At 37.8% G+C, this 27707-nt stretch overlaps 1 protein-coding gene across 1 annotated transcript in view; it reads right to left on the minus strand.

Annotated features, from left to right (window-relative positions):
- The window catches only part of ABCB5 (ATP binding cassette subfamily B member 5), a 123780-nt gene that overhangs the window by 52318 nt on the left and 43755 nt on the right, over nucleotides 1-27707 (minus strand). The window contains exons 14-19 of the mRNA XM_032287027.1: nucleotides 24365-24526; nucleotides 20035-20175; nucleotides 10024-10167; nucleotides 8275-8379; nucleotides 8058-8135; nucleotides 2686-2769 (exon numbers count right to left, since the gene is read on the minus strand). Coding sequence (XP_032142918.1) covers nucleotides 2686-2769; nucleotides 8058-8135; nucleotides 8275-8379; nucleotides 10024-10167; nucleotides 20035-20175; nucleotides 24365-24526 — 714 coding nt within the window. The remainder of the gene's footprint in view (nucleotides 1-2685; nucleotides 2770-8057; nucleotides 8136-8274; nucleotides 8380-10023; nucleotides 10168-20034; nucleotides 20176-24364; nucleotides 24527-27707) is intronic.

Raw genomic sequence — 27707 nt, forward strand, 5'->3', positions numbered from 1 at the left:
AAATGGCTTTTAGCTTTAATTAAAACACATATCACACAGAAAATAGTCTGTTGACAGATCTACTGGCAATAAGCCATTCCCTTGGGCTAAAGCAATGTCAGTTAAATTGGTTGTATTCAGACAACTATTCTAGGAATCATGTCCTATGACTCTATTTCACTAACATGTTTTTATCATGACTTTCAAAATATCAGAGCTTTTAAAAATGTCCAGATGCGTATCTTTACAGTCACGAATTAAAGGTTTCAAACTAAGATTTATTATTATTAAGGAGCTATTTTATGAACATTCATTCTAATACATTTGATATAAATGTAATTGAAATTATATGATGAACAAATTGAGATGGAGTATGACTTATTTAAGTCAATATGATAGGAAATATTACCCCCAATTATTATTTCCTAGCTCATCTTTATGCTAGAGTGTCCTTGTGAGAAAGAATTCATTTGTGAACAAATAAGATTGGTAAACAATCTTCCTTTTATAGAAAAACTATTCATTGAAATTGAATATGAATCCATCTTTATATGGCAAAGTAAGAGTTTTTGTAAATTACATGTTACTAGACACAGTCTCACTCTTGAAATCTTTCTTTGGTTGTTTTACTCCTTAATTTGATTTTTAAAATTAGGTTTTTAGAATATAGAGATGGGGCCTCACTATGTTGTCCAGGGTGGAGCACAGTGGCTATTCACAGGTACCATCCCCTTGTATATTGATTAGCATGAGAGTTTTACGTACTCCATGTGCAACCTGTGACAGTTTGCCACTTGTTTTACTTTTTAAATTCAGCAACTTTAAAATCTTTCATCAGGATTCCAACCATTAATAAACAATTGAGCATTAATAAATGCTCTAGCTTCTAGTTCTAATGCAAAAAAAATGATTTGACTTGTCTAGAAGTTATTATGAGACCAGCAGTTAATAACTGCCATGATAAAATTTCAGGTGATAAAATGATATTAGTCAGGTGCTTATAATCAGGTTGACAACAATTTTCAATAACTTCCCTCAGAGACAATACTATTTATTAGAAATAATAAATGGAAGGACAGTAATGTTGGGTCTTTCAGTACTAATTTGGTTTTTCAGTTGAAGCAAATATTGCTAGAAGAAATGTCTCACATATTAATATAACTGCTGGGAAGAATGCCTGTTTCACTACAAAGATTCTGAAAAGATTTGAAAGATAAGTAGCAAGAGACAAACATTAATACAGTAAAGAAAAAATAGCAAATTTTGTGGAGTGGGAATTCAAATGGAATTGTAGGGATTGATATTTCTGCTTGCAGCAGCAAACCATGGAATTCCTAAACTCAGAAGTCAAAGAGATAATTATGTGGTGCTAGGGAGATTAATGGTATATCCGTTATTTTATTATTAAGTGAAATTCTATCCATGATCTTTTCATGTATGCCAGTAAAATTGAACTCCTCAGCCCTATTTTAAAATCTAAATCCTATCTAACAAAATTCTAGAACCTTGCCCTTAAAATTAACAAAAAATTTCAGGAAGAGATGAAGATGCACCCTTTCCTCTTGAGCTCTTTCTCCATCATAAAATTAGGTTTCTAAACCAAAATGAATGCTTGTGAATTTTCACAACTGTAACCCACTTATTCTATTCTCTGATAATAGAAATCCGATCATGCAGGTATGTATATGTTAAATAAAGAGGTCTTGCAAGAGTTAAAAACAAAAACAAAAACAAAAACTTAGAATGGTTGCCGTGTCCTGTGGAAATAATCTCTAAAAGAAATATACAATTCTGATGGGTTTAGTTGACAATTTGTTGCTCTGCTAACAAAGCTGCAAGCAACATCTCAGCATTTCTAAATAGAATAAATACTTGTAAGATTTTTCTGCCATTCAGAGGTGAATTATTAACATTTTCCTTTTCTCCCAAATGCATAAGAGAAAATGGGAACCCTAGAATTCTACTAGAATTCTTATTTTAACAGAGAAGGAAAGCTTTATCTTACTTCCATTTAAAGTAGGAAACCTTGTTTTCTGCTGCTTTTCTCAGTTAAGATCCCATTTGCTATACAAAGGTGAATTTTGTTAATTAGAAGAAAATTAACAAATTATTATTTACCTCTTCTACACTCTTCTACTCCCCACACGTATTTAAGCGTGACTTTGACATACATTATGCTGGTCATTCCGTCGCTAATTATGAATATATATAAATATCTTGCTTATGCATTTTACTGGTCATGTTTACACAATTCTTTTAAACTTGTGTAACAACTAGTACAGAATCGTTTCTGGATGCACACACGACTGAATTGTTAGACATTATTTTAATTAAAAACTTATTTTCTGGAGGAAGGAAAAACTGAAGCTTTTTCTTATATTAAAACTCTTAAAGTGTGTGTGTTTTCATTTCATTATTTTTTCTTATCTATTTAATTCTGAGCTCGTTTTTCTAACTTATTCTTGATCTCTTCTTTAGGCCTCTAGTAATCCTAATACACGTACTAAATATTCTCTATTTTTGGTTAAAAATATCCAGAACAGAAAGGCTTCCTTTCCTCTTTCACTGAGAGTTACCTGTTAACCATGAGACTTACCTGGCCTCCTTAATTATGTGGGACATCTCAGCACAGCTCACATATATGCACAGAGACATGTGTGCACACCACATACATACATTATTTAAAAATAAAAACCATATACATACTCCTTGAATTTGTGCTATATCTATGGCTAATATTGTTGTCAAGGCTCCCGTGCTGTTTTCCTTCTCATCAAACCAAGCAATATCCTAGAGAAAAGGAGAATTAACATAGGGTTGTCAAAAACCATTATTTTCTCTGACTAGTGATTTTTCTGCTGTAAGATAGAAGACATTTACCTGCCTCCTCACTCACAGGTACTTAATTCCTATAAATAAAATGGATCAAATGACTTTTGTTTCTTTTTTCATGAAGATCTATATTTATATATTAGCTGAAGAACTTAAGCCCAAGTGCTTGGACTTATTACTCATTACCGTGTTGTATAATAATCAATGTTAAATTTAAATTAAAATGGTCATTTTAAATCAAGTAATTTGTAATTTTACTCCAAAAGTCATTTGTGAAGAGTGGACACAATTCAAAAGGCCAGAGGGGGGCTCACATCTGTCATTTTAACACTTTGGGAGGCCAAGTTGGGAAGATAAAATGTTTGAGTCCAGGGGTTCAAGACCAGCCTGGCCAACATGGCAAAACTCTGTCTCTACAAAAACCACAAAAATTAGCTGGGCATGGTGGTGTGCACCTCTAGTTCCAGCTACTTGGGAGGCTGAACTGGGAGGATTGCTTGAGCCTGGGAGGCAGAGGTTGCAGTGAGCTGAGATTGCACCGCTGCACCCCAGGTTGGATGCCAGAGTGAGATCCTGCCTCACCAAAAAAAAAAAAAAAAAAAAAGGCAGTAAATCACTCAATTTAGAAATATTTTCAAAACTTTCCACCTAAACTAACTAATGATAAAAAGTCTATCTCCTTCTCTTTAGGAGCCACATAATAAAGATTTTCTCTGACGCTTCACATTACCCCCTAGAACTTACAGGTGTCTTCATGAGCTCAGGGTCCTAGATGCTCAAAGGGCATCCTAGAGAGATTACAGTCTGTACCACACAGTAGCCACTTTGAAAGCATAATCCCAGGCAAGAGCCAAACATCATGTGAATACACAGCAGCAACAATAATAACCACAGCACTGCTGAGCTGAAAGACATTACCTGCTTTTGATTGTGTACTCTCTCTCCAAAATTAAGATATTGTATATATTTTCTAATTGGTTCTAGATTTAAACATGACATAGAATGCACAGATAATTTTTAGATACAGTATATGGTAAAAAACATGAAAAGAATATATTAGTGACTATTACATTACTGATTTTACAGTAACTTGCTGTAAAACACCATGAATAGGTACATATGCAATTAATCTTAGTCATTATTGGATATTCAGTGGGCAAGATGTCTGAAACTGCTTTTCAGCAAGGCACCAATTGTGTACTACAGGGACTGTTTTCCAGCATAGGCAATATATATGAAAACATTTAGCAGTGTTTCTGGCACTTAGGTGGTGAGTAAAAATTAGCTTGCATCCTCTCTTCCTGACAGGAATATAATTATAAGAAAGGCCATCAGGCTTTTGATACTGGTAGATATCCAGTTTTTTCCTGCCAATAGTTCTACTTGAAATAAAAATACAATAAAACCATGTAAAGTGCTTGGCATGTATTCTCTGATTTAATCATTACAACAACTCTATGAGATAGATAATGTGATTACTCACATTTTAGAAGTAAAAATACTAAGGTACTTAGAGTTACTTAGAGATTAAGTAATGTGTCCAAGGCCACATAGCTAGCAGGTGCTGAAGCCAGGATTTAAACCACACCAACCAGAGGCCAGAGTTGTTAATTTTTTAGTTTCATTTTTTCTTGAATTTGCTTCTATTTAAGATGGATTTTATTCTAAGTGCATAGTGTACCTTAAGATATTGGCTGGCACAGTATTAGCAAGCAATTAAAAAACTAAGCAACCATAACATAAAGATAGCTTCTGTAGTTTGAGGGAGAACTGAGGTTCTGTTGAAAGTCATGCAACTCATTGGTTAAAAAAAATTTCCATGGGGCGCAGTGGCTCACGCCTGAAAACCCAGCACTTTGGGAGGCTAAGATGGGCAGATGACTTGAAGTCAGAGGTTCGAGACCAGCTTGGCGAACATGGTGAAACCCTGTCTCTACTAAAAATATAAAAAAATATAGCTGGGGGTGGTGGTGCTCAGGCTACTCAGGAGGTTGAAGCAGCAGAATTGCTTGCACCTGGGAGGCAGAGTTTGCAGTGAGCCCAGATCACACCATTACACTCCAGCCTGGGCAACGAGCAAGACTCCATCTCAAAAAAAATAAAGAAAAATCCATTAAACGTAATACTGATTGTTTAGTTAGCCTCAACTTTTATTAAAAAATGAAATTATTATTTTTTAAACTTTTAAGTTCAAGAGTACATGTCCAGGTTTGTGATACAGGTAAACTTGTGTCATGGGGGGTTTGTTTTAGAGATTATTTAAGTTTTTAATCAATTATCTTGTTCTGCCTGTCATATGACTGAAGAATTACAGTTGAGTTTCATGACTGGTTTCTCATGCTCCAGGACTCATTACCTCAAATCCTTTTGGAAGTAGCTTAGGTACATTTTGAAGCTCCTTAGTGATCACCATCAATGCTATCATAATTTAAAGAATCCCAAGAATCCTTAGCCAATCTAATTTAGAGGGAAATGGGGAAAAATAAACTCCTTACATGTTAAAAAACTCAATAGCTCTATAGGTAAATATTTATCATTAAGAATTGTAAACTTAGCTTTGAAACACAATGAACGATGAATTATTTACAATGATTGAAGTCAGCAAAACTTAGAACATTCTTTTTAACAGGAAGAATCTAATCACATAAAATATGGATTTTATACCTACAAAAATACCATACCTGTTTTTATACATACCTCTACCTCAAATGAGGCTTCACAATGCTTATAAAAAGCACTGCAAGCCTCAGCACAGTTGCTAAGCCTTAAAAATTCTCATCTTAGTACAAAAATCAGATAATAAGAGTTAGGTAAAACTGCACACTAGGAGCTTCCCATACTATAGACAAAGCAAAATTGTGAAGATGCTTACAAAGAAAGGGTTAAATATACTGCAATATACTACTCTTCTTTTTCTCCAATTTTAAAAAGTAAAGCTAAGAATCAAAAGGAGTGCTGACGGATGAAGAGGGAAAACAAAAAACTTAACCTATGTGGATATTTAATACCATGTGCATACTTTCTGTGCATGTCTTTGTAAGTATGAGCATGAGTTTTAAAGCCCAGAGTTTACGGCATATAGATTGGAGCATCCTTATGAGTGGAAGCTACTTTATTCAAAAATGTTACAGTCCTAATGTTCACATGGCTAATGCTAGACAGAGGATTAATGCCCAGTATTATAATCATCAAAATACTAGATTAACAACAGTTCCTCTCATTAAACTGGCTCATGGCCTTGAGATTCTTCCACTAAAAGCATTCCGTGAACAGAAAGGAAGTTCAAAGTAATGCTTGGAAAAATTAAAATTTATATTCTTCTGTATAAAAACAAACATTTAGGAATTCAGGAAACATTTTCAAAGGTATCTAGAAATTTAAATTTATTTGAACAGGGAAAAAGATAAATTTTAAAACAAAACATAATTGAGCAGAAATTGTCAACAAATGTGAAATATAGTATTAGTTAATTAAAGTCTCAACTTATTTCATGGAAGATTTGTGGCAAAGACATAAAGTATTCATAAATTTTAAAATAATAATGAGGCCAGGCGTGGTGGCTCACGCCTGTAATCTTAGCCCTTTGGGAGGCTGAAGCAGGTGAATCACCTGAGGCAGGAGTTCAAGACTAGCTTGGCCAACTTGGTGAAATCTCATCTCTACTAAAAATACAAAATTTAGCTGGGCGTTGTGGCAGGTACCTGTAATCCCAGCTACTCGGGAGGCTGAGGCAGGAGAATCACTTGAACCCAGGAGGCAGTGGTTGCAGTGAGCTGAGATACACCACTGCACTCCAGCCTGGGTGACAAGAGTGAGACTCCATCTCAAAATAAATAAATAATGTATAAGTTTAACATGAGAGGTATGTGCTGGCATCAAATTGATTTATGATCCTATAAGTAGACTTTTGTTTTTCTGGATTAACGAATGTCTCAAAATGTGGAACACGAAGCAGAGATGGGACCTTTTTGAACAGAAGGTATAAGGTCACCGATAGATTTAGAACATTGTGTTGCCGGGGAAACCTCCAACTTACTCCCCTGCACTTTGTATCGTGTAGCTCCCTGAACTACAGTTGTTGCATGGCATCATTCAGAGAACTGCTCCTAAAAGTCCCAAGATTTAAAAATGGGATTTGACGACTCAGTTGGAGTGACAGTAACTCTATTTCTGAAAAGAAATCACCTTGGCAGGAAGCTATTTGCTCTTGCCTGGTGAGCTTTGGTGACAGAAAGCGAGGTGAAGGGCTACTAAAGATTACTGGCTTTCAGGGTAACCCAATACATTTTAACCTCGTGAAAGAATTTTAGAGGTGCCAGTCTGAGACATTCCTTCCATTTGCCTCCAAGACTCACTTCTCAAGATTGCTATTTGATCCACCTATTTTTAGTTATTTCACACAGGTGACTGATCATCTGCATGAGGCAGACAGACCTGGCAGCTAGACCGATGTTACGTAAGTTCACGACTCTTCTGATAAAGGCAGAGATTGGCTGCTTTAAGAAGTATAGAGTGAAAAACTTAAGCTATGCCCATGGATTAGAACTAGAGAAATTAACAACTCCTTTGTAGATACGTTCCCAAAATGTGGTAGCTCTTCTCCTTTTGTTTTAATTTGGCCTTCCATTCTGATCCTGGAACACTACCTCACTCATTAAAAGAAAGATTTGTCAAGATGAATGCAAGGAGCAATGAGTAGATCCTACTTTTTTTCTATAAGCTGTATTTTTGAACATCACACTTTTGGACTTGCTTCTTTTAGAAAAATATAAGACTTCTGACATCAGATTTTGCTGCTCAGAACAAAAAGAGTGTGCTTTCAAAGGATCCAAAAAGAAAGATTATGTCAAAAATTCACTTGAGACAGAATTAAATCTAGATTGTTTGTTTGTTTTTTTTTTTTTTGAGACGGAGTTTCGCTGTTGTTGCCCAGACTGGAGTGCAATGGCACGATCTCGGCTCACTGCAACCTCCGCCTCCTGGGTTCAAGCAATTCTCCGGCCTCAGCCTCCCGAGTAGCTGGGACTGCAGGCACGCACCATCATGCCCAGCTAATTTTTGTATTTTTAGTAGAGACGAGGTTTCACCTTGTTGACCAGGATGGTCTCGATCTCTTGACCTCGTGATCCACCCGCCTCGGCCTCCCAAAGTGCTAGGATTACAGGCTTGAGCCACCGCGCCTGGCTTAGATTGCTTTTTTTTAACAAATTTTAAATACAATAAGAAAAATTCAACTTAACACTGACCTGGTATAACATGGCTTTGAAGGCCAAGTGTCTTAATCTCATGGTTAAAGTTTCCCCTGCTCTGCCATAAAATAATCCCTGAAAAACAAACAAACAAACAAAAATCTATGTTCTTTTCCTTTGTAACATTAGTTGATATATTTTTAACTCAAATAGAAAGAATGACAACAAAAAGTAATCATGCTGAGGCTTTTTTTTTTTTTTGTTAAATGCTTACCTGCATGAAATAACTGACAAAGCAAATAACACCCAAAATGACGAATATCGTGGAATAAATTTCTGCATCATGCTTTAATGTAGTTTTATCATTATCTCCAAACATCTGAAAAGGAACATATTTTATCAGGTGTTTGGAGGAAAATAGAAACAGAAAAAAATAAAAATTTCTGTATATCAGGAGTTTTAAAATTCTCTCTCTCCCGCTTTTTTTTCCCTCCCCCCCTCCCTCCCTCCCTCCCTTCCTTTCTTCCTTCTTTCCTTCTCTCTCTCTCTCTCTCTCTCTCTCTATTTCTTTCTTCTTTTTTTGAGACAGAGCCTTGCTCTGTCACCCAGGCTGGAGTGCAGAGGCATGATCTCAGTCTCGGCTCACTGCAACGTCTGCCTCCCAGGTTCAAGCAATTCTCATGCCTCAGCCTCCTGAGTTGCTGGTATTACAGGTGTGCACCACCACACCTGGCTAATTTTTATATTTTTAGTAGAGATGGGTTTTCACTATATTGGCCAGACTGGTCTCAAATTCCTGACCTCAAGCTATCTGCCTGCCTCAGCCTCCCAAAGTGTTGGGATTACAGGCATGAGCCACTGTACCTGGTTTAAAATATATTTCAACATAAAAATAAAACTACACACATATCTGTGGAAAAAAGTGCACCATCATGCTATCATCTGCATTCATTATGTATGATAAAAAATAGCTTGCTTTTAATTCTCAAACTACATAAATATGAGATCTGAAAAACGAGTCGTCTGTCTGTTATTATTATCACGGTATATTTCCAAAGAAACTACCAGTTTGTTTGAATTATTATTTTGAATAATTTTGGATCCCTCAAGTTTCTTAGTATTTTTCTAGTTAAGTGGTACCTGCAAGGTGAGACTTTTTAATGTGCTCCTGGAAATTGTTCTTAAAAATGAGTAATTGTACATCCACAGGCATTTATATTGATAAGAGTACAGCTGTGCAAATTAGTGATGCTAAAGTTCCAGGCTAGAACTTCAGTTAACATTGAAGAGTAAGCATGGGTCTTTAAGAGCCTTAAACTCACCAGCTGTCCTGAGTCCTTTAGCATAAACCCAAACTCTTGTTTCTTCTCCCTGAGGTGGCTGGTAAGAAAAGAAGTTACAGTTGTTCCCACTAGTTGAAAGGAAAGTAGGTGTATTTGACTTTTATTTCTTCAGCGTTTTGGAATGCTGATCTAGCGAAGTCAAAATTAGAAAACAGGCCGGGCATGGTGGCTCACACCTGTAATCCCAGCGCTTTGGGAGGTGAAGCGGGTGAATCACGAAGTCAGGGAATCGAGACCATCCTGGCCAACATGGTGAAACCCTGTTTCTACTAAAAATACAAAACTTAGCTGGGCGTGGTGGTGCGCACCTGTAGCCCCAGCTACTCGGGAGGCTGAGGCAGGAGAATCGCTTGAATCTGGAGGCAGAGGTTGCAGTGAGATCAAGCTACTGCATTCCAGCCTGGCAACAGAGTGAGACTCTATCTCAAAAAAAAAAAAGAAAAATTAGAAAACAAAGAAATTTCTTCAGTGATTCAGCAATGCCCAGCAGCACACTTTACAATAGATGCTGGCTTATCTCCTGGAAACATTAACTAACCTTCCTATCATGGACCCCACACTAGCGGTGGCCCACTAAAAGTCCCAGTTTTCCCCTGGTGGATCAGACTGCTACAAGCTTATTCTCTTGGGTCGTACTTTCTTTAAATTGTTAAAAATATTAGCGAATTTGTTTAACTTACAGTTATAATTTTTGCAAAGATGATGGAAAACACTGGATGAACAGTTCCATTTAGAACAGAAGCCAATGTCCCCAGAACCACAGAAGGCCATTCAGACTTGTTTAACTTGAAAATTTTTAATAGAGACACTTCAGGAAGACTTATCTAAAAATAAAACACATTCGTTAACGATGCCTGTTTGTGAGCATAACAGAATCTAGGGAAGTTAGCCCATCATAAACAGAATTATAATGTGTAACATAAAATGTAACATCAGGGTAGAAAATGTTTTTCTTTAAAAATTCACTGCCATTATTATTATTATAGTTGTTATTATTATTTTTTGGGACAGAGTCTTGCTCTGTCACCAGGCTGGAGTGCAGTGGTGCATATCTAGGCTCACTGCAACCTCTGCCTCCCGGGTTCAAACGATTCTCCTGCCTCAGCCTCCCGAGTAGCTGGGATTAGATGTGCACGACACCACACCCAGCTAATTTTTGTATTTTTAGTAGAGATGGGGTTTCACCATGTTGGTCAGGCTGGTCTCAAGCTCCTGACCTTGTGATCCACCCACCTTGGCCTCCTAAAGTGCTGGGATTACAGGCGTGAGCCACTGTGCCCAACATATGCCCATATTATTAATGATGACCCTAAAGCATAAAATAAAAGAAGCTTTGCCAAAAGTGACTGTTTGTGCAATATCACCTTTTGACATTTCACTCAGTTGCTATCATTTAAAAGTAAAACTAAATCACATGTAATTGTTAAGGGTCACAAAAGAAATGATAGGTTTATTTTTCTTTACTCTTGTTAAACTGGATGGAATATCCTACTACAGGATAGGAAAAAATCTAGGCAGAAGCTAAGAAAAGAAAATGCAGAAGGTAAAAGTTTCATTACGATCTCAAACGTGAAAGTTGGAAAGTTTCATGATGTATTTACAAAAACATTTTCCTAATCCCTTGGCTTGTTTTGGAGTTCTTATTTACTAGCAAAATATTGCAATATCTGAGCACATTATTTAAACTCACCAAGCCTGTCTCCTCATCTTTCCAAGGAGAATGGTATCAGTTCCTATACTGTAGGATTGTCTATACAATTAAGCTTTATTCAATACTTTTCGACTCAGTGTATTTGCAAATAATAAACACCCAATCTAATAAATGCTTGCAGCCATTGCTGTTTCTGATGTTTTACAGAGGAAGGATTATATTACACAAAGTTTCAGGTTTTATACAGAGAAAGCACAATGCAAGTCATCATTCTGGTGTCTGCCAGCCCTTCGCAGGATACGTGGAAGGTGACAAGGAGAGGTAGTGGTCACAGTGGTCAGAGGATAAATAATATGATAACGATCTCTCTTTGCTCTTTACTGCAATAAGTAGTGTATTTCTGAATCTTAAAAATTCTTGGGAACAGCTTTGTGGTGTGCAATTATTCTGAGTAGGGAAGTTTATAATGAATTATTTGATATTTTATTCGTTGAAACTTCCTCATGGCATTGACTCTTAAAATAATCACATTTATGAAGCTAATAACCAGAGAATTCCTCAAGAAAGACTGTAAAATAGTTTAAAATTCTTTTTCTCATCTCAGTCTGGTCACTATAATGCAGACTGTTGTTTGTACAACAGAACTTTCAAATTCCGATGCCTTTAAAGTCCACTTTCAGGCTGGCTAACCCACATTTATATTGGGTTACTTAATACTTAATAATTTGATTGTATCCATCATTTTTCCTGCTGATGTTTTCTAAAGCTCATCATCAAAAAGGGCACAACCTTTTAGTTAGGTCACTGTTCAAAAGAATATACAAAAATTTAAAAAGATGCACATCAAGTCTTTATCAAGCACTAAGCATCGAGCTAAGTGCTTTACAAAATTACCTTGTTTTGTAAGAAAATTAAGATTAAGCATGTCCCAGGGCACCAGTAAATTACAGAGCCAGGAAATTAAGAGGGCTATCTTCCTCCTATAGTATGATCTATGTTACACAGGTAATGTAAAGACGTTCTTTTGCCCCTGGAAAAATACACAATAAAATATTTAAAATGATACCATTTAAATAGTTTTGTCAAGATAAAAAATAATTAAAGATAAAAGCAAAACAAAAATTTCAGTAAAATCATAAAATATGCTGTTACTTAAATATGAGACAGGTTATACATGTGTTAAACCATTCTGACATAAAAATATAAAATAGACATAAAGAGATATGAGTGTTAAAAAGTTAAAAAATGATACCTAAAATATTTTAAATTTAATTTGACGCAGTTTAGAGCTTTCTTGAGTTATAGTTTTCATGTAACAAAGCGCACATATTTGAAATGTATAATTAGATAAATTTGGACACAACTACACACTCATGAAAACATCACAAAAGTCAAGATAATAAACATATCTATTACCCCAGAAATTTTCTCTTGCTTTTTTTTCATCCCTCTCTCCATACGTCTTAGTTGCCAGTTCTCTTCCTCCTTCAGTCCTGTAACTCCTGATATGCTTTCAGTCACTATGGATTAGTTTGCATTTTTTGAACATTATATAAATAAAATAATACATTATCCACTCCTTTTCAGATAGCTTTTTTGCTCAACATACGTATTTTGAGATTTATCCATGCTGCTGCATACATCAGCATATCATTTCTTTTTATTGCTGCATAGTATTTCATTTTATGGCTATCTCATAAATTATTATTATTATTTTTTAATTGTATTTGCACTCTGGGATACATGTGCACGTCCTGCATCCTGCAGGATTGTTGCATAAGTACATATATGCTGTGGTCGTTTGCTGTCTCCATCCTCCCCAACCCCGTTGCCTACATCAGGCATTTCTCCTGGTGTTATCCCTCTCCTCCTCCCCACTGTCCCCCACTGTGCCCCCCTCCCCTCCACTCCATCCCCCCACCTAGCCCTGTGCTCCCTTCCCTGTGCCCAAGTGTTCTCATTGTTCATCACCCACCCATGAGTGAAAAACATGTGGTGTTTGGTTTTCTGTTCTTGTGTCAGTTTGCCGAGAATGATGATCTCTAGGTTCATCCATGTCTCTACAAAGGACATGAACTCACCGTTTATTATCACTGCAAAGTATTCCATGGTGTACATGTGCCACGTTTTTTTTTTGTCCAGTCTATCATCGATGGGCATTTGGGTTGATTTCAGGTCTTTCTATTGTAAACAGTGCTGCTATGAACATACGTGTGCATGTGTCTTTATGACAGAATGATTTATAATCCTTTGGGTATATACCCAGTAATGGGATTGCTGGGTCAAATGGAATTTCTATTTCTAGATCCTTGAGGAATCGCCACATTGTCTTCCACAATGGTTGAACTAATTTACACACCCACGAACAGTGTAAAAGTGTTCCTATTTCTTCACATCCTCTCCAGCAGCTATTGTCTCCAGATTTTTTAATGATCGCCATTCTAACTGGCATGAGATGGTTTCTCAATGTGGTTTTGATTTGCATTTCTCTAATAACCAGTGATAATGAGCATTTTTTCATATGTTTGTTGGCTGCATATTTGTCTTCTTTTGTAAAGTGTCTGTTCATATCCTTCTCCCACTTTTGGAAGGGTTTGTTTGTTTTTTTCCCTGTAAATCAGCTTTAGTTCTTTGTAGATTCTGGATATTAGCCCTTTGTCAGAAGGGTAGATTGCAAAAATTTTTTCCCATTCTATTGGTTGCCAGTTTATTCTAATGATTGTTTCTTTTGCTGTACAGAAGCTCTTAAGTTTAATTAGGTCCCATTTGTCTGTTTTGGCTTTTGTTGCCATTGCTTTTGGTGTTTTAGTCATCAAGTCCTTGCCTGTGCCTATGTCCTGAATGGTTTTGACTAGGTTTTCTTCTAGGGTTTTTTTTTTTTTTTTTTTTTGAGACGGAGTTTCACTCATGTTACCCAGGTTGGAGTGCAATGGCGCGATCTCGGCTCACCGCAACCTCCACCTCCTGGGTTCAGGCAATTCTCCTGCCTCAGCCTCCTGAGTAGCTGGGATTACAGACACACACCACCATGCCCAGCTAATTTTTTGTATTTTTAGTAGAGACGGGGTTTCACCATGTTGACCAGGATGGTCTCGATCTCTTGACCTCGTGATCCACCTGCTTCGGCCTCCCAAAGTGCTGGGATTACAGGCTTGAGCCACCGCGCCTGGCTCTTCTAGGGTTTTTATGGCGTTAGTTCTTATGTTTAGATTTTTAATCTATCTGGAGTTAATTTTTGTATAATGTGTAAGGAAGGAGTCCAGTTTCAGCTTCCTGCTTATGGCTAGCCAGTTTTCGCAACACCATTCATTAAACAGGGAATCCTTTTTCCATTGCTTGTTTTTGTCCGGTTTGTCAAAGATCAGATGGTTATAGATGTGTAACTTTGCTTCTGAGGCCTCTGTTCTCTTCCATTGGTCTATATCTCTGCTTTGGTACCAGCATCATGCTGTTTTGATTACTGTAGCCTTGTAGTGTAGTTTGAAATCAGGTAGCATGATGCCTCCAGCTTTGTTATTTTTGCTTAAGGATTTTCTTGGCTATGTGGGCTCTCTTTTGGTTCCATATGAAGTTTAAGGTGGTTTTTTCCAGTTCTGTGAAGGTCAATGGTAGCTTGATGGGGATAGCATTGAATTTATAAATTACTTTGGGCAGTATGGCCATTTTCACGATATTGATTCTTCCTAACCACGAGCATGGAATGTTTTTCCATCTCTTTGTGTCCTCTGTTATTTCCTTGATCAGTGGTTAGTAGTTCTCCTTGAAGAGATCTTTTACCTCCTTTGTAAGTTGTATTCCTAGGTATTTTATTCTCTTTGTAGCAATTGTAAATGAGAGTTTGCTCATGATTTGGCTCTCTGTCTGTTATTGGTGTATAGGAATGCTTGTGATTTCTGCACATTGATTTTGTATCCTGAGATTTTGCTGAAGTTGCTTATCAGCTTAAGGAGGTTTTGGGCTGAGATGGGGGGGGTCTTCTAAATATACGATCATGTCATCTGCAAATAGGGACGATTTGACTTCTTCTTTTCCTAATTGAATGCCCTTTATTTCTTTTTCTTGCCTAATTGCTCTGGCTAGAAATTCCAATACTCTGTGGAATAGGAGCGGTGACAGAGGGCATCCTTGTCTAGTACCGGATTTCAAAGGGAGTGCTTCCAGTTTTTGCCCATTCGGTATGATATTGGCTGCATGTTTGTCATAAATAGCTTTTATTGTTTTGAGATATGTTCAAACAATACCTAGTTTATTGATAGTTTTTAGCATAAAGGGCTGCTGAATTTTGTCAAAGGCCATCTCTGCATCTATTGAGATAGTCATGTGTTTTTTGTCTTTGGTTCTGTTTATGTGGTGAATTACATTTATAGACTTGCATATGTTGAACCAGCCTTGCATCCCTGGGATGAAGCCTACTTGATCGTGACGGATAAGCTTTTTGATGTGCTATTGGGATTCGGTTTGCCAGTATTTTATTGAGGATTTTTGCATAGATGTTCATCATGGATATTGGCCTATAGTATTCTTTTTTAGTTGTGTCTCTGCCAGATTTTGGTATCAGGATGATGTTGGTCTCATAGAAAGAGTCAGGGAGGATTCCCTCTTTCTGTATTGTTTGGAATAGTTTCAACAGGAATGGTACCAGCTCCTCTTCATATGTCTGGTAGAATTCGGCTGTGAACCCACCTGGATCTTGACTTTTTTTGGTTGGTAGGCTATTAATTGCTGCCTCAACTTCAGACCTTGTTATTGGTCTATTGAGGGTTTGGTCTATTGAGGGTTTCAACTTCTTGGCTTAGTTTTGGGAGTGTGCAAGTGTCCAGCGATTTATCCATTTCTTCCAGATTTATTGGTTTATGTGCATAGAGTTGTCTGTAGTAATCTCTGATGGTAGTTTGTATTTCCAAGGAATTGGTGGTGATCTCCCCACTGACAGGCTGGATATGAAATTCTAGATTGAAAATTCTTTTCTTTAAGGGTATTGAATATTTGCCCCCACTTCCTTCCAGCTTACAAGTTTTCTGCTGAGAGATCCACTGTGAGTCTGATGGTCTTTCCTTTGTGGGTGACTCAACCTTCCTCTCTGGCTGCCCTTAGGATTTTTTCCTTCATTTCAACCCTGGTGAATCTGACAACTATGTGCCTTGGGGTTGCTCATCTTGAAGAGTATCTTTGTGGTGTTCTCTGTGTTTCCTGGATTTGAATGTTGGCCTGCCTTGTTAGTTTGGGAAAGTTCTCTTGGATAATATCTTGAAGAGTGTTTTCCAACTTGGATTCATTCTCCCCGGCACATTCAGGTACGCTGATCAAGCGTAGATCAGTTTTTTCTGATTAGCGTAAATTCAGTTTTTTCATGTAATCCCATAGTTCTCTCAGGCTTTGTTCATTTCTTTTCACTCTTTTTTCTCTAATCTTGCCTTCTCATTTTATTTCATTGATTTGATCTTCTGTCTCTGATATCCTTTCTTCTGCTTGATCGATTCAGCTGTTGAAACTTGTGTATGCCTCGCAAAGTTCTCATTCTGTGTTTTTTAGCTCCATGAAGTCATTTATATTCTTCTCTATGCTGGTTATTCTAGTTAGCATTTCGTCTAACCTTTTTTCAAGGTTCTTAGTTTCTTTGCATTGGGTTATAACATGGTCTTTTAACTCAGAGAAGTTTGTTATTACCCATTTTCTGAAGCCTGCTTCTGTCAATTCATCAGATTCATTCTCTGTCTTTTTTTGTTCCCTTGATGGTGAGGAGTTGTGATCCCTGGGAGGAGAAGAAGTGTTCCATTTTTGATGGTTTCATCCTTTTTGTGCTGTTTTTTCCCATCTTCATGGGTTTATCTCCCTTTAATCTTTGAAGTTGGTGATTTCAGGAGGAGTCTCTGAGTGGACATTTTTTCTATTGAGGTTGGAGCTGTGTCTTTTTTACCTGTAGAGGGCGTTGCTGGGCTCTCTCGGGTTCAGCCAGGTTGTTGGGTAGGTGGTCCTTCCTGGAGCTTGTTTGCAGGTGAGATTGGCCCCGCCTTCCCAATGGCGTCTCTCCTTGCCCAGCTGGATCTTCCTGGTTGGGGTCAAGCTGGTGTATTTGCTGCCAAGCTCTCTAGCGAGGGCTTCAGTTTAAATTCTGTGGAGGTGGGGCCTGCCAGGCCTTATGGTGTGTTTCCCCGCTTTCAACTCTGCCTCCCTCCGTGGGACGTCCGTCCAGCTGGCTTAGTCCAAACTCCCACACAGGTCTGTGGGGCAACTTGCTGGGCCCGCCGGTAGCCGCTGCTCAGATTTGCATCAACTACCCACGGAGTCCCACCGTCTGGCAGGGCTCTGGTGAGCCGTGGGTTGCAGGAGGGATGAGGTAAGCACAGGATCCGACATGGAGCACTGATGGGGTTAAGGCCCCGAGCCTCCCAGGTGGCTGCATGTTTCAGGTGGGGACGCCCCCCCCCGCCCCTTTATTTGACCCCGTGGGCATTTTTTGCCCTGCGGCTCCTTCCCTGGGCCTATATTCAGTGCCCTATCAGTCCCACAGAAACGAACCCAGCCCCTTGTTTGCAATCATGAAGTCCTCTAGCCCTCTGACTCTAATTCCCTGGGAGCTGCATTCGGTGCTGGCTTCTCTCGGCCATCTTGGTCTCCCCGCCCGCCCCCCAATCTCACAAATTATTAATCCATCCACCTGTTGATATAAATTTGAGTGGTCTCCACTTTTAGGCTATTACACATAAAACTGCTATGAACAGTCATATGCAAGGCTTTGTGTGGATTTTCATTTCTCTTGAGTAAATATCTAGAAATGAAATGGCCGGATCATTTAGTAGGTGAATGTTTCACTTCTTAAGAAACTGCCAAATTGTTTTCCGAAGTAGCTTTAGCATTTTATACTCCCACCAGCTAAATAAGTTCCAGTTGCGCCACACCATTACCAATGCTTGGCACAGTCAGCCTTTTTAGATTTAACTAATCTAATCGGTGTATAGTGATATCTCATTATGATTTTCTTTTGCATTTGTGCAATGACTAACCACATTAGGTGTCTTTTTGTGTGCTTATTTTATTAATACTTATATCAGAGAAGGATTCTTGCTCTGTTGCTTAGGCTGGGGCACAGTGGCATGATCATAGCTCAGTGCAGCCTGGAACTCCCAGACTTCAGCAATCCTCCTGCTTCAACCTTCCAAGTAGCTATTATAGACATAAGCCAGCTCATTATTGATTATTATAGTCTGTAGTCCCTTCACTTCCTTGTTCATTTTTCACTGGATTACCATAGTCTGAAAGAGTTCCTTAAAAATATGGCCATTGAGCCAGTCCTTAGCTTATTTCTTGGTTGTAGGACTCTGTCTCTGCTTCCTGCCCTCTAAGGCTCAAACCTGGCAGTGGCTAAACAGGTTTTTCAGCCTCCTTTTCAGAGCAGGTCTGTGCTATTGTCCAGTTCACCACTGTGCTTTTGCTCTGGTTCTAATGTGAAGAGATATTCCTCTTGTTTTAGAGCCTAGATACATCGTATTGGTTTTTCTCTTTTTATATTTTATCATTTCCATGTTTGTGGAGCACGTAGTTGTATCAGATTGTAAACCAACTATATCATTTTGACCAGAAATCTGGAAATTCCTTTTTAATTTTCTGTTTTTTATCTTTCTTAGGTTTTGAAAACCCACTTTATGGTGAATTTTTAGACATAGAGGCAGATTTCCATAGCAGTTGATGAGGCAGGTACAGCAGTGATCAATAGACGTTTTAACACAGTGTTTCCTACGCTCCTGCCTAGTGTGTCTCAGTACAAACTTTCTTGTACTATATTCTTACATACATTTGTTATATGGTATACCATCTATACCATTATTTTTCTTTGCATGCTTATTTATTTAAATGGACTTCAAAAAATTAGCAGAAAAGAAAAAAATAGAGTCTAAGTGTAAATGCTATAGAGGACCACATACCTAAAAGGAAAGAGTTGTAGCTAAAGTAAAAGCAATAGACTAACAATGCCAGAGAAGGGCAAGAGGGGTTTTGGAGCAGATAATTCAGGAGCTTCAGGCAGATAATTGACAGATGAGACCAAGGAAAGTCGGCATGAATATGGCAAGAACAGCTAAGAGGTGATTCAATCTCAAGTCTCTGTCATTTCCAAGGAGAAGAAGGAAACTCTAGTTTGGGAGGAAACAATGAGCCAAGGATAGGTGTGGGGTGGTATGGATGCTGGAGGTTGGGGGATTGAAGCTGAGATACAGGGGCAAGGGTGAGGGATTTCAAGGCATATGAGGTTACAGAGCACCAGGGGCCAGCAAAGATCACCTGGGGTTGGGAAGAGGGCTGGGGTTCGGCGAATGGGGAGGCTGGGAGAAGCATGGGTTAAGGTGAGATTAAGATGGAATCGTGTTTTGTAAAAGGGTGCCACAGAGAATGTTCAGTGTGTAGGGTGGATGCCCAAAGCAGGCGTTGGGCATGTTAAGAGAAGGGAGCTGGAATTGAGACAGAGAAGTGAGACTTCAGGTGCAGATGGAGAATGACTACAGTATGAAGGGTATCAGTGGAAGGAGTGTCAAAGCAAGTGAAGTGGAGCTTAGGCAGAGCCTGGGGGACTGGGGGTAGGAAGGGGCACAGTAAGCATGAGAACACATACTCTCATCCAAGTGAGTTGTGCCCTGGAACTGCAGGCCTGGGTCGTATCCATGAGGGACCTCTCAGCATTCTGGGAGTGGCATGCATTTATGCTCTGATCTGACTCAGGTTAATCTTGTGCCTCACCAGTAGCATCTGTATCACATTTGCCAAGGCACTGTTTTAACCCATGGTTTGCTTCATAGGAAAAAATCATGTAACAGTCTTATGAGATTTTTTTTCCCCCAGTAAGGAAGGACCTCTGATATAAATGCAGCCTTATTAGACAGCCTTACCTAGGGTGTCATGCTGATGCTAGAGCAAAGTTTGGGAAAGACATATTTTGTGAGCTTAGTGCTACAGTAATATTTTACTATAAATAAATTTAAAATTTTATAAGGATTAAATCAAAATCAGAAAACATGCAGGAAAAACTGGTTGATAGCTGAGCTATTACCTCTTTAGACTGGATGGATTCTTCAGCCTTATCAGTGAGATCTGACTTGATGCTATTCACAGAGCACAGAGGAAGTGAGTTGGTCTTTCTTTCAGTAGAATGTATCATTGACTCCATTTGTTCATCAGCTTTTTTAATATCCTTACAGGAAGAATATACAGGTTATCATTATAAGAATGCCTTAAAAATTCAAAGACACTTTATTAAGCATCCCTTTAAAGCTGTTATTCCCTTTGCTATTGAAAGTAGCATATTCTAATGTAGTTCTTGCGGAAGAGCTTTCAGGCTTGATAGAGAGCTATTAAGTCTGTCTCATACTAAAATGCTAGTGACTGGCAATAGCTCACTGTCCCTTCTTTTTTAAGGACTTATATAATCACCTGCAGAAAACAATGCCTTAATCCAAAACAATTATATCACTAGCAAGGAGAGATCTTAGTAAAAGGAGCTTCTTTAGACAGAAGATACTGTTGCTGGTGCCTTCTTCCTAGACATTTCTGGATCTTATAAATTTGTAGTATTTAGTTGGGTACTTATATGTGAGGCTGGGCCTGAGAGAGACCATGGTAGACAATCATGCTTTCCAAAGTGTAAATGAAAAACAAAACTCAGAGGGCCTGTTCCCAAACAATAAGAAGTTCCAAAGCAATCAAATTAACCTTAAAGGCCAGGCGCAATTGTCACCCCTGTAATCCCAGCACTTTAAGAGGCTGAGGCAGGTGGATCACTTCAGGCCAGGAGTTCCAGACCAGCCTGGCCAATATGGTGAAACTCTGTCTCTACTAAAAATACAAAAAATTAGTTTGTTGTAGTGGTTCGTACCTGTGATCCCAGCTACTCAGGAGGTGGAGGCTGCAGTGAGCCAAGATTGCACCACTACATTCCAGCCTGGGTGACAGAGCAAGGCTCTGCCTCAAAATAAAAATTTTTAACCTTAAAGAAACTGTTTATTAGTACATTATAGGATAGAACAAAGTTCAAAACCAAATTGCTCTAGGTCTAGTTTTTCTTTTTCTTGCTACTCATGAGAACACTTTAGTGAAATAACAGAGCTACAGATTCTCTGTTCATTTGAATATGGTGTGAGTAAATCTGTGACTTTCCCAGGAAGAGATGGGAGGAGGAAGACAAGTGAAATGAGAAGCCCAGCTAGGATGCTAGTAGGTCCAGCCAGCGTGGGGAAGAGATGAAAAATGTAGGTTGATTTAGGTCCACCAGGAGAATGTGCACATGGAATACTTTCTAGGGACACTGTGACTCTGACAAGCTTAACAGTTAATCAGTCATTTAAAGAGACAATGAGCTTTGAACAGCCCTGGACTGTCCAAACATCTTTAATCAGGCATTCCTTTTGCTATCATTTTCCTTTTTTCCCTGTAAATATCTCTACTGTGAAAGAAATATTTTATGTGGCTTTGAAATTTTTTATTTTTTGTTTTTGTTTTCATTATTTATTTGTTCTTTAGAGAGTGGGTCTCACTGTGTTGCCCAAGCTGGTGTTAAACTCCTCAGCTGAAGTAGTCCTCCTGCCTCAGCCTGCCAAGTAGCTGGGATTATAGGAACCAGCCATCATGTCCTGCCTTATTTGGCTTTTCTCCCCCACCCCCAGGAGTTACTTACTTTGTGGCAAGTTTAAAATAAAACTTTGACCTTTCCTCATAATAAATTTCCTGAGAAGGTGCTTTAATTGGTCAAAGAAAATTTCTTTTCCTGATAAAGTTGCTGGACAAAATAATGCTGACAAGAAGTTTTGATATTTATATACATCTACTTGTTTTTATTTCATTTTCACATAGAAACTCACTAAAGCACTATACATGTGTATAATCCTGTACAGTCTAGGTAAATAATTATGGTATGAATCTCCATAGTTTGAACTTTTCTAAAAAGTTTGATCAAATATGTTAATCCCGATAATAGCATAATAAAATGTATTATACTAACAATAATTCTAAGTACTTTCCATGTTTTAGCCCATTTAATACCATAATTTATTAATATTTTCCTCTTGTTAGAGATTAGGAAATTGAGGCACTGAGAATTTAAATAACTTGCTCAAGGACCTAAAACTACAGTCACCTTGCAGTGACCACAGAGTTAATCATCTTAACCATTTTGCTATACTGCTTCTCAGGATTATTTTAACAGCATTAACTTTGTGATATTTGTGATAATCATGAATTATCAAAATTGGTTAATTTTGATACCACAGTCAACACTGGAAAATAAGTATGTCCTGATCTTCAAAAATGAGTTACTTGTTTGTGTAGATATTATGTATGAAACATTTACTATACAATGCTTAGAATATTATACTTAGTATTAATATTTAAAATGATGTTATTATATCTGACTGGACATTATTTTAGGTAATCAGAGAATACTAATCTATTTTAAATAAGGTGTTTAAAATTTTTACACATTCCTACCACGAACACACCACTTTTGCTTTTTTTACATTATGAAAGCCTTTAACATAAGACCTAATAATGGATTTTTTAGTTTAATTACAATAAAAAATAAGGATGTACTACTTCAAAGAAAGATCTGATTATAACAGTATTAATAGTTTTAAAGAAAATGTCAAAATAGGCCAGCACAGTGGCTCATGCCTGTAACCCCAGCACTTTGGGAGGCCGAGGCAGGCAGATCACCTGAGGTTGGGAGTTCAAGACGAGCCTGACCAACACGGAGAAACCCCGTCTCTACTAAAAATACAAAATTAGCCAAGCATGGTGGCACATGCTTGTAATTCTAGCTACTTGGGAGGCTGAGGCAGGAGAATCACTTGAACCCGGGAAGCAGAGGTTGCGGTGAGCTGAGATCGTGCCATTGCACTCCAGCTTGGGCAACAAGAGCAAAACTGGGTCTCAAAAAAAAAAAATCTCAAAATAGGGTTAACTCAACCAGTTATTTCCTTTTATTGCAACTCATATTAGTTTCAAAATATTAAACATAATAACCTAATAAATTATTAAGTCTACTGTGAAATGAAAATTCAATTGTCAAATAACACCTTTTATTTTTGAAATGCAAAATATGAACTAATATGAAATAAAATCAGAATCAGACAGTTTTTCAATTAATATAAAACTATATTTTCAAACCTATTTTGCTGTCGTTGCTTCTTAGGACATGAAGTTATAAACTTGATGAGGAGATGGAGGCTCATAACTTTCTAAATTTCCTAATTTATAAAGTAATAATATTGACATCAAAGATACTATCAGAAAGTTGAAGAAGATCAAAATGGGCTGAAATTAGTTATCTGTAGAACAGCCCTTCAAAAGAAGGCTGCCTTCCAGATCAAGAGAAGAAAGCTGGGCTAGAAAAAAGAAGAGTGCTACAGCCTAATTCCTAGGACTTATATTAATGTGCCCTAATGAGAAAGTTATGTGAAATCCAGAAGGGTGGATCCATGACATGCCCAAGTATGGATCCTAAAGAAGGGGAATTTGCCGTGTGCCTTCAGCATCATCATGCCCCCGCTTGATTGCCCAGTATGAGCTTTCTGGTCCACTTGTGGGGATGTGGTGACATCTGGTCCACTTGTGGGATGTAGTGACAGTAAGGTTTTATGTGTGCATCCTTTCATTCAGCAAATGTTTATTGAGTGCCCACTGTGTGCCAGGCATGGTCTTAGGTGCTTCCTACACATTAAGTCTCAACCCTTCTGCCTGGATTCTAAGAACGTCCATGATCTGACACTCATCATCCAACTCTTTTCTATTATACCCCTAACACTCATCGTTACTTAAGGAAAGCTGCCTTTTTTTTGTTTTAGTTGCACACCAAGTTCCTTTTTGCCTCTATGCTATTGTTCTGCCTACCTAAATTTAGCCTTCATGTTCACCCCCAACTCCCACCTTTTAAACTTAAAGACCTCTTTCATGAAACCTTTCGTGGGTAATATAGCTCTGTCTCTCTCCATCAATCTTGTTTTTTCTTTTTACAGCTAGTAACATCTATGTGCATAATTTTGTGGTTTGCCTCTGTAGGTAAGTTTTAAGCCTTTCAGTAGGGATTATGTGTTATACTTCTTTGTGTTCTAACCCAAAGGTCACAGGATCTGCCACATACAAGTTTGGAAGCCTATTTGGAGTGTGCCTGGCATATATTAGGTACCAGGTACACGTTAGTTCTTCAACTTCCGTATTATTTAGCACAACGCTGAGGATTTGAGACAGTTTCTTTACTAAGGAACTATAAACCTTGGTTGCTTTTTAAATTTAAGATTATAATTTGCAAATTTTGTTTCCTAGTGTGGTATGATCTCTGAAACATTAAAAAAAAAAACCCTGTTGACAGCATTATGTCACATAAACATTACCTGTGACATTGCAAGTGAATAATATAGACCTCGTTCTGCCATTAGTTCAGCATGTGTTCCTTTTTCCACCACCATTCCATCCTTTATGGACACAATCAAATCTGCACTTCGAATAGTAGAAAGTCGGTGTGCTACCACAATTGTAGTCCGACCTTTGCTTGCCTACAGAATAAAAAGCATAGAAAATAAATAAGACATTAGTAGAGATAACAACCCTTGCACTGTTTAAGAAAGCTTTGTTGGCTGGGAACAGTGAGTCATGCCTGTAATCCCTGCAGTTTGGGAGGTCAAGGAGGGTGGATCACCTGAGGTCAGGAGTTCAAGATCAGTCTGGCTAACATGGTAAAACCCCATCTTTACTAAAAATACAAAAAATTAGCCAGCTGTGGTGAAGCATATCTGTAATCCCAGCTACTCCAGAGGCTGAGGCAGGAGAATTGCTTAAACCCAAGAGGCGGAAGTTGCAGTGAGCTCAGGTCACACTATTGCACTCCAGCCTGGGCAATGAGAGCCAAACTCTGTCACAACAAGAAAAAAGAAAGAAAGAAGTCTTCGTCGCAATATTATTTTAAGTATTAAAGTGTCTTATCCTTGGATAAAGAAATTTGGAAACTTTCAAAGAATAAGAAGGCCAATAGAAATTAGAATAAAAAGAAAGTCAAAAAGTTAATTAGATTTGAAATCAGTGTTTTATAAAACCGTAGCATCTTAGAATTAGAAAGGACTCTAAAGACCATTTAATGGCTATTGGTAACTAGAAGTAACTAACTTAAACTCACTATTTCTCTTGTTTTCATCTTTAAAATGGGCATATTACTTAACTGGTTGGGTACAAATTCAAAGTAATATATATTTTTAACTTTTTTTTACAAGTGTCATTAATATATGGAAATGTACACATAAAGGTTCATACACATCAGTGCATTTCAAACTGAATACGCCCCTATCGTAGTATCCAGGTCAAGAATCCCATCATTACCAGCACCCACAAGTCCATCTCATGCCCTTTACAAAGTCATTCTTAATACTCATACCAAGAGTCACCACTATCCCGATTTCTAACACCTTAATTTGTTTTGAGTTTTTGGTAATTTATGTAAATGAGATTATGCATTGTATACTCTTCTGTGTCTGGATATTGTCACTCAACATTATGTTTTTGAGGAACCATTTGGTTGTATGGAGTTGTGGTTAATTCATTCTTATTGCCACACAGTATTCTATTATGCGACTATACCATAACATATTTATCAATTCTATTCCTGCTTGGCATTTGGATAGTTTTTTTTTCTACTATGTATATATAGGATGCTGTAAATGTTTATATGATGAACATATGTACACAATTCTATTTGTACGCCTAGGAGAGGAATTGCTGAGTCATAAGGTCTGTATATGCTCTGCTTCATCAGATTCTGCCAAATAGTTTTTCAAAGTAGTTGCCCTATTTCATAAACCTCCCAATAGTGCAAGAGGACCATGGTTACTCTGTATTCTGACCAAGACTTGGTTCTTTCTGTCTGATGGGTGAGAACTATCATTTTGTGACTTTTATTTGCATTTTCCCGATGACTAATAAATTTGAACAACTTTTCAAATGATTAGTGACAATTTGGATATTCTCTTTTGTGAACTGTCCACGTTTTTTCTCATTTTCCTATTAGAGCGTTTTCTTTCCAATTTTCATGAATTGTTTATATACTCTAGATGTGAGAACTTTGTTAAATACTGTATATTACAGTTAAAATTTCTCTTTATGTGATTGTCTTTCACTCTCTTTTTTGTTTTTTGAGATGGAGTTTAGCTCTTGTTGCCCAATAGGGAGTGCAATGTGGCACAATCTCAGGTCACTGCAACCTCTGCCTGCCTGGTTCAAGAGATACTCCTGCCTCAGCCTCCTGAGTAGCTGGAATTACCAGTGCCCACCACCACACCCAGCTAATTTCTTTATTTTTAGTAGAGATGGGGTTTCACCCCAACCTCATGTTGGCCAGGCTGAGCTCAAACTTCTGACCTCAGGTGATCCACCCACCTCAGCTTCCCAAAGTGCTGGGGTTATAGGTGTGAGCCACTGCGCCCAGCCACAGTGTCTCACTCTTAAAGGTGTCTTTTCATGAACAGAATTAAAAAATTTTAATGAAGTCCAGTTTATCAAATTTTTTCTTTTACAATTTATGCCTTTTGTGTACTTTTAAGAATCTTTACTCCAAGGTCACACGGATGTTTTTCTGTTTTACCTTACAATCTTTATCATTTGCCTTTCATATTTTGATGTGATGTAGAACACCTAAATTAGTTTTTGTGTGTGATGGCAAATAGGAGTCAATGTTCTTTTTCCCGTAGAGTTAACCAAGTGTCCCAGCAGCATATTTTGAACACCATCCTTTCCCTACTCTACTGTAGAACTGTCTTTACCATAAATCAGGTGACAATTGTTTTGTGTCTCTTTTTGTATGCTATTTGCTATACTGCTATTCAGCTTGTCTGTCACTGCACCAATGCTAAGATGTCTTAACTACTATAGACTTAAAACAGGTATTGAAAACTATGAGTTTACCTCTTCCAGTTTACTCTTCCTCTGGAAGAGTATAATAACTGACACTTCTGGCACTACAAATTTGCCAGGGAATCAACAATTGATGGATAGTATTGATACTATTCATACTATTACTGTGCTGCTGCTATTTACATTTCTTATTCTTATCTACTATAGAGCAGGAAACTGGAACTCTGAAAGTTAGGAAGCTTGTTCAAGGCCTCAGCCAGTCACTGGAAGGACTGCTAGTAAAACCTGGTGTGGTTCTTCCTCCTCTCTCCACAAGGTCTCTTATTGCAGTAGATAAACTTGGTGAAGCAGGTGATTATTTCTTTCAAACTTTTTTCCAAATCTATAGAGAAGGGAATCTCTCAAAACATTAATTATTCAGATTAAATGATAATGTAGAAAAGATGTATAATATAATGCTACCTGAAAAAATGCAGGAAAAATATGTATCCTATTATAACTATGTTTTAAAAAACTACCCATAGAAAAGGACACCTGTATAGAAATATATCAATATACTAATAGTGCCTGTTTTTAATTATTGGACCTATGGATTATATTTTTCTCATCTCAATTTCCCCAATTTTATTTAATGTGCATGTATTGTACTTTTGTTTAAAAGTAAGAAAGTTTGAGAAGGGCATGATTCTTGGTTTAATACTCTGCTGTTGTCTTCCTGGAATTTTTAATAATTTTTGAATAAGAGGCTACACATTTTCATTTTGCGCTGGGCCCCACAAACTATGTAGCTGGCCTTGACTACTGACAGAGGCAAAAAGGGTTCAATGTGAGTCTACT

Source organism: Sapajus apella, unplaced genomic scaffold (genome assembly GCF_009761245.1).
Source record: "Sapajus apella isolate SASKATOON/1434 unplaced genomic scaffold, GSC_monkey_1.0 scaffold19, whole genome shotgun sequence".
In the NCBI taxonomy this organism is placed as follows: Eukaryota; Metazoa; Chordata; class Mammalia; order Primates; family Cebidae; genus Sapajus; species Sapajus apella.